Source organism: Galeopterus variegatus, unplaced genomic scaffold, assembly GCF_000696425.1.
Source record: "Galeopterus variegatus unplaced genomic scaffold, G_variegatus-3.0.2 Scaffold4873, whole genome shotgun sequence".
NCBI lineage: Eukaryota > Metazoa > Chordata > Mammalia > Dermoptera > Cynocephalidae > Galeopterus > Galeopterus variegatus.
Genome location: NW_007730984.1, coordinates 40,418 through 48,889, shown reverse-complemented (window position 1 = coordinate 48,889; position 8,472 = coordinate 40,418). Strand labels below are relative to the sequence as shown.

At 37.1% G+C, this 8,472-nt stretch overlaps 1 protein-coding gene across 1 annotated transcript in view; it reads left to right on the top strand.

The window, feature by feature from the left end:
• The window catches only part of LOC103603934 (phosphorylase b kinase regulatory subunit alpha, skeletal muscle isoform), a gene marked incomplete at its 3' end in the record, with an annotated part of 86,163 nt that overhangs the window by 38,854 nt on the left and 38,837 nt on the right, over positions 1-8,472 (top strand). Inside the window, exon 6 of the mRNA XM_008588520.1 lies at positions 3,473-3,553. Within this exon, the coding sequence (XP_008586742.1) occupies positions 3,473-3,553 (81 nt within the window). The remainder of the gene's footprint in view (positions 1-3,472; positions 3,554-8,472) is intronic.

Genomic DNA, 8,472 nt, shown 5'->3' with positions numbered 1-8,472 from the left:
GTTGACTTGTTGCCTGGAAGTCCTGTCCCATAGTGAGAGAGGGGTGTTCAGGTCACCCACTATTAATGTGTTAGGTCCTATCTCTTTCTGTAGGTCTACGAGTGTTTGCTTGATATATCTGGGTGCTCCAGTATTGGGTGCATACATGTTTATGATTGTTATGTCTTCTATCTGGATAGTTCCCTTTATCATTATACAATGGCCTTCTTTGTCTTTTTTTAAGTTTTTGGCTTAAAGTCTATTTTGTCCAATATAACAGTAGCTATTTCTGCTCAATTTTGGTTTCCAATTGCATGGTATATCTTTTTCCATCCTTTCACTTTTAGTCTCTGTGTGTCTTTACAGGTGAGGTGGGTCTCTTGAAGACAGCATATACTTGGGTCTAGCTTTTTAATCCAGTCATTCTTTGTCTTTTGAATGGGGAGTTTAGTCCATTTACATTTAGAGTAATTATTAACAAGTGTTGTTTAATTCCTGTCATTTAATTGCTACTTTTTTAGGTGATTTAAATATCTTTTGATCATTATTTCCCCTTTTATTTCTCTTCTTCAATATTGTTTGGGAATTTAAAGTAGAATGATTTAGCTTCTTTCTCTTGCTGGCATTTTTGTTTTAACTGTGGGTTTTGCTTTTTCTTGTGTGTTCATGCTGGTGGTCACCATTATTCAGATTCCAGATGAATGACTCTCTTGAAAATTTCTTGCAGGGCTACTCGTGTGATGGTGAACTCCCACAACTTTCTGGGGTTTTGTTTGTTTGTTTGTTTGTTTGTTTTTGTCCTTTTTGAGACCGGCCACACTGCTCTACCCTGCTGCTCAAGCTCTCAGTTGTGTTTTTTATTTCATTGAGTGAGTCTTTCATTTCTAAAAGTTTTGCCACACTTTTTTTTTGAACACATAAATTTTAATTTTTTCAATTTAAGGGCAGAGATGAATGATTAAGTATAATGCAAATAGCAGTACAAGAAGAAAAATTTACAATGTAACTTAACTGACTCTGGAACAGCTTGTTAATATTTTTAAATTGCTAAAGATGGATAGACAATTACTCTAGTATTTATATTCAATTTTTTTATTTTATTTTATTTTGTCAATATACAATGTGGTTGATTATTGTGGCCAATTACCGAAACTTCTCTCCCTCCTGCCTCTCCCCCCTACCTCCCAACAATTTACTTTCTGTTTGCTTGTCGCATCAACTTCAAGGAATTGTAATTGTTACGCTACACTTTTTTATGGTATTAAACTCTTTGCAGATTTCCTCCTTCATATTCTGGATGTTTTTTCTTGTTTCATTATGTTCTCTAATTGAGTCTTCCTTTATTTCTTCAAGTTTTCTTAAGATCATTGCTCAAAATTCTTTTTCAGACATTTCAAGGATTCCCTATTCCATGGAGTCTGACTTTGTTTCATTACTGTATCCTTTTGGTGGTGTCATTTCTTCTTGATTGTTTGTACTTCTAGTATATTTTTGCTGATGCTTGGTCATTTGGTAGGGAGTTTGCTTCTTCTATTACACTGAGGTTGGCTGTAGAGTGGCCCTGGTTGCTACTGTGGGGGGTGAATTGTCTTTTCTTGACAGTAGGTGTGGCAGTGGTTATGTTAAACCACCTTGGTTCCTGTTCCAGACTCTATGGTCATAGAATGAGCCCCTAGCGCCATGGAGTTCTGCTGGGCCAAACACGGTGGGTCAGATTCATAGGCTGGTGCTCCCCCCTGGGTCTGAGGTGGGGTGAGGGACCACGTCCAGCCACACAGTTCCAGTGGCTGGTGCTGCTGCTGCTGGCCACTGGTGGCAGGTTCATCTTTGCAGTGCGGGTTCAGGGTACAGAGGTGGGGCCTGGAGCTCCCCCCTTGCCCGAGTCCAAGGCAGTGGGATGAGGGGGCCATGTGGAGCTGTGCAGTTCTGCTGGCTGGTGCTCCTGCTGGATGCTGCCAGTGTGCTCACCTTCACAGTGCTGGTTCAGGGCCTGATGTTAATTTCTTAGCTTTGACAATTGTACCATAGTTACGTTACATGGTAACATTAGGGGAATCTAAATGAAAGGTATATGGGAACTTACTGTACTATTTTTGCGTCTTCTCTGTAAGGCTAAAGTTATTTCAAAATTAAAATTTTTTAAAGGTAATTTTAAATGTTATCTTTATCTTATTAAGGGGATGTATAAAGCTATGGCTGAGAAAGTAGGCTTTGGAGTGAAATTTCTTAGACTCTAATCCTGACTCTGTCACATATTAACTATGTGACCTTGGGTGAGTCACTTAAACTCTCTTTGCACCTCAGTTTCGTCATCTATAAAATATAAAAATTACAGAAGATAATAGTATAAAATTCATAGGTTAGTGTATAGTACATTGTCTGTGCCAACAGAGAGTAAAATTAGAATGGATGTTTAAGATAAAATACTGGGCACCGCCTGTGCACATCATGGCCCAAGCAGCACTCTCACCTCTGCGGCTCCAGAGCCAATCCCCACACCAGTCACTGCTGAGCGCTGGGATGATGTGCACCCCTTCCCCACCACAACAGGTCAGGGAAGGGCAGAGGTGACTAGGGTGCAAAACCTGGGACTAGAGGACAAAGGGCCTGGAAAATGAACAGCCTTGCCACTTTCCACTGACAGGCAGCAGTGGAATTTACTGAAATAGTCAACAGCAGTGGCAATAGGCAAGCAACGGAGCATGCCACCACCTGGGGTCCTGAGACATGGGCTGCGGGCCAGCCCCACCCCCACCTCCACAACTAGGCAAGCAATGGAGCACATCAAACCCATAGTGGTTAAGAAAGTTCTTGAGGAGGTAGACCAATACAGCAAAATACTTACCACCAAGTTCCTCTCCCTGGAAGAGAAACCTCAAAGTAATAAATTTGAGACACAATGGAGAACATATGCCAAATCCCCTCAGAGAAAAAAAGGCATTATATATCAGTCCTGAAAAAATGAGCAAGTCTAAGAAAAATGTCTGTTCTGTTGTGTTTCTGTTCCTTTTTCTTTCTCTACAATCAATAGCAGTATCTCCCCGTTCATCTGGAAGAATGTCACCTATAAATATGATGACTCATTTGATTACCCTATAGAAAAGAAAAAAGATAAAATACTGTGATGCTGTTTAGGCTCCATCTCCTAGATTCCCTGGGTATCTGTTTTGAGGAGAAACTTTGAGAAGCACCTCTCTAAATGGACTGAGTTGTAGTTCTTGGCCACCTGATTAACTGCTAAGAAGCCTTCCAATTTCTTGAAGGTACAATTAGAATTTAAAGCAATTGGGAAAGTAGTTGCCAGAGCCACCCAACTCATTGGCATCTCCTTAATAAACATTGTGGGTATATATATGTATGGCAAATTAGCTACTGTTAGTGTCTTTTATTCTATTAGTGTGTTTTATCTTTTTAGTATTTATTCTGGGTTGTACATCTTGTGAGTGTTCAGTAATTATGACTTACTAATGGTACATTGGTTATTTTATGCCAGGACTTTGGGATATGGGAACGTGGAGACAAGACCAACCAAGGGATCTCAGAACTGAATGCCAGTTCAGTTGGAATGGCGAAGGTAATTTTCCTTTCTTGTTTGTACCAAGTATGGGATTAAAGACATCTGGTGCACCTTTGCCATAGATAAAAACTTAGTGTTAATGTGGGCCATCATCAAATTAATTATTCTTTTAAGTCACAGGCAAAATTCAGATTCTCTCACAGAACTGCGGATATGTAGATGAAAGCTTTCATAAGCTCCAGATTTGATATCCAACTGCTTTTGTGACATGTCTCTACTTATGTATCCCACAAGGACTTCAAAGAACATATCTTAGACTAAACTTATCATCTCTACCATTATAAAAACAAACAAAAGGAGGCTCTTACTCCTTCCATATACTAGTTGACCAAGCATGATATCAGGGAACCATCTCTCAATCCTCTATCCTGATCATCATCCATCATCCATCATCATCATCCATCATCATCATCATCATTATCATCATCACCTTTCCACTTGGCTCCATCTTTTCATCCTACCCACTCTTCATCTTCTCTGAAAACAGCAAGAAGCCATAAAATAGGATTACAGGAATAGGATCAAACGTATCCATTATTATAAATATGCGTGATTTAATCTCTCCCACTAAAAGGCATAGACACAGATTTATTTTAAAAAGCAAAAATGAAATCCACTATATACTGCCTATAAGAACTCTAATATGACAAAATGATACAGAAAGATTAAAAACAGAAGGATGGGAAAAGTAAAGTCCAGCAAACAAACAATAAATAGCAGGGGTGACTATGTGAATAATGAAATGTTAAATGAAATAGAATTCAAAGCAAAAAGTATTACACTGAGCAAAGTGTACAAAGAGGGTCATGATAGATTTTTAAAAGGCATAACCTGTAATGAGAAAGTCTGGTCTGGAATGTAGTTTTAATTAACATAGAGAAAAACGTATTAGAAATGCAAAGCAAAACAGAAACAATTATAATGGAATAATTTAACCAAAAACATTACCAGGCTATGATACATGTGACAAACCAAAAATAATATCATATGAAATTTGAATTATATAATTAATGCAGTTGAATTAATAAATGCATATGAAATTTTGTGCCTACTAAAAATTTTCCCCTGGATAAACTTTTTTCTTTTTTAGTGTATTTTTAAATTACCAAAGTGGTATAGGCATTAAGTTTGTTTCTTAAAAAGGAGATCCTACTATATCTACTTCTGTATAACCTGAATTTTTTCATTTGACATTATATTTCACTGAAAAACATAACCAAACACCCTTCCCTGTCCTTTCATACAGGTAAATTTAGTCATTCTTTTCAGTTGCTGTACAGTACTTGTATTTAATAATTGCTTAGGGATGGTATCTCCATTTTTTTTTTTTTTTTTTTACTGTTACAGGTAATGCTTAGTGAGGATCCTCATACATACATCCTGGGGATCTCACAAAAATGATTCCTGAAAGTGGAACCATTGGGTTAAGGGACATAAAACTTAAAATTGCTCTCAAAAATTTTTTTCCACTAGTTTACATTTTCCCTATACATGTATGATGGAAAAATGCCATTATATACCATATATGCCATTTTCCTCAAACCCTCACTAACTGGATATGATCAATATTTTTGGATATTTGACTTAGAAAAACCTTAACTACTGTAACTTTTTTTTCACTTTTTATTTTGAAATCATTTCAGACTTAAAGAAAAGTTCAAGAATTGTACAAAGAATTCCGGTATACCCTTTGTCCAAGTTCCCAACTTAACATTTGTTTTATCTTTTCCTCTGTCTGTATTTATACAGTTACATACACACATACACACACACTATTTTTCCTGAACCAGTTGAGAGTACGTTGAAGACATGATACCTTTTTACTCCTAAATACTTCAGTGTAATTTTTTTCAAATACTCTTTCATAACCATGGTATAATTATCAAGATCAGGAAATGAACATTGGCATTATAATACCACGCTAATCCACATTATACTACCACCCTCTTTCATAACCATGGTATAATTATCAAGATCAGGAAATGAACATTGGCATTATAATACCACGCTAATCCACATTATACTACCACCTAATTTCTTAATTGTCCTAATAATGTCATTTAAAAAAAAAAAAAAAAAAAAAAAAACGCTTGTGATCCAAGATCCAGTCCAGGACAACACATTACATTTAGCTGTAATGTCTCTTTAGGCTCCTTCCATCTGGAACAATACTTCAGTTTTTACTTGTCTTTCATGACCTTGACATTTTTGAAGAATACAGACATTTTACTGAATGTTCCTCAGTTCAATTTTGTGTGGTATTTCCTCATGATTAGATTCAGGTTATATGTTTTTGGCAAGAATACCGCAGCGGTGATGCTGTGTTCTCAGTCTATCATTGAGATGCACACAATGTGAATTTGTTCCATTACTGTTGATGTTGTCTTTGATCACTTCATTAAGCTGATATCTTCCAGGTTTTTCTGCTGTAAATATTCTATTTTTCCCTTTGTAAATTAATCAATATTTTGTGGCTGGCCAACTTCTATTTAAGTTTTAGGTCTCAGTTTAGGTGTCATTTTTTTTTTCCTTAGGGAAGCTTTCTAGAACTGTCTCCTGCATTAAAGAATAGGTCAGGTCTGTCTCATAATTGAGAAACCATAGATAACTAATGAATACTTGAAATAATATTCAAGTTAGCAATTTAATACAAGTGAATGCAATAGGTATAACATTTTTTCATCAAATTAGGAAAAAATTTTTAGATAATACGTTGTTTGCATTAAGGAAGGTGCTATCATATACTGCTAGCGATAGTTATATTGATACAACTTGCATGAAAAGCAATTTAGCATTATGTATGACTTAAAAATTGTTCATATTCTTTGATCCAAGGAATCAATGCTTTCAAAAATAACTCAAACTGAAAACAAAGAATTATTTTGTTAGCTTGACAATATTTATTGAGATCCTACTATATGGCATGCTGTGTGCTAGATATTGGCAAAACACAATCTCTGACCTCCAGGAATTTGTAATTTAGCAAGAGATGTTTATCAAAACTCTGTTTCTAATAGCAGAAAATTAAAGATAACATAAATTTCCAACAATTTGTAAATTTCTAAATACACTTTATTACAGCTATATGAGAGTATTATGCCAAAATAGTTTTCATAACATGGAAAACCACTTATGCTGTATTATTAATTGTAAAAAGTAAGATACCAAATGTGATCTCAACTATATACAAATATACATAGAGACACCTGAGGTCCTAGGCAGGAGCCAAGGACAGCTCCCACAGCTTGGCATCAGGCAGGAGCATGCCCAGGATTCTAGGCAGGAGCAGAGGAAAACACTCCCCAGCCAGCAGCATGCAGGAGCACCCTGAAAAACACCACTCCTGCATGGTTGGCCCACCACCACTGCTGCCACAGCCACAGCTGCCACAAAAGTGGCTCACTGCCAGAGCAGTAGCCACAGCTACCGTGAAGGCGGACCACCGGATATTTGACTGCATTGATGCAAGGAGAGTCACCAGCAGAGAATGAAAAAAGAAAAGGAAGTCTCTTTCCTCAAAGCCCACTACAGAAAAATAGAAGAAGCAACTGCTCTACCAGATGACCAGCCATCAACATAGAGATACTAGAAATGTGAAAGCCCAAGAAAATATGATACCATGAAGAGAAAACAGTAATTCTTAAATACAAGACCCTGTAGAGCAGGAAACCCTTGAAATGACCAGAACGGAATTCTGAGCAACAATCTTAATGAAACTCACTGAGATAGGAGAAGACTCAGTTAGACAACATAATGAAACAAGAAAAAAAAATCCAAGATATGAAGGAGGAAACTTACCAAAGAGATCAATACCTTAAAAAAGAATGTAGTGGAACTCCTGGAACTGAAAGATTCATTCAACAATATAAAAAACACAACTGAGAGCTTAAGCAGCAGGCTAGAACAAGCAGGAGAAAGAATTTCAAGAGAGTCTGAAATAACCAAGGTGGACAAAAAAAGGAAAAAATAATTTTTAAAAATGAAGAAAATCTAAGAGAGCTATCTAATAACCTTAAGTGCACAAATATTCGAGTCATGGTTGTTCCAGAAGAGGAGGAGAAAGGAAAAGGTATAGGAAACCTATTCAATGAAATAATAACAGAAAACTTCCCATGTATAGGGAGAGAGATGGACCTTCAGATCTAGGAAGCTCAGAGATCCCTAAACAGATTCAACACAAAAAGATCCTCTCTGAGATACATTATAGTCAAACTGGAAAGCTCAATACAAGGAGAGAATCTTAAAAGCAGAAAGAGCAAAGCATCAAGTCACCTATAATGGATCCTCTATCAGAATAACAGCAGATTTCTCAACAAAAACTCTACAAGCGAGAAGAAAATGGAATGATGTATTCAAAATGCCAAAAGGAAAAAATTGCCAGCCAAGAATACTATACCCAGCAAGGCTATCCTTCAGAAATGAAGGAGAAATAGTGTGTTTTCCAAACAAATAAAAAGTGCAGAGTTCACCACCATACAACCAGCCCTCCAAGAAATCCTCAAGGGAATCTGCATCTAGAATCTGAAAACAATAATCACTATCACAAATATACAAGAAAGAACAAAACCCACTGATAGAACAAAAATACAAATGCGAAAGAAATAAACTAAATTTTACCACCACAAAAATCCAACAAACATCAAATACAAACAATAAAAGGGGAAGAAAGGAACAAAAGATATTTATAACATCCAAACAAAAATCAATAAAATTCCAGGAGTAAGACAATATCTTTCAATAACAACCCTAAATGTAAATGGATTAAACTCCCTGCTCAAAAGACTCAAACAGGGGACGGCCCGGTGGCGCACTGCTACAGTGCGCCGCTTGGGAGCGTGGCGGTGCTCCCGCCGAGGGGTCGGATCCCACATACAGACCAGTTCCCGCTCACTGGCTGAGCGAGGGGCGGGGGCCGC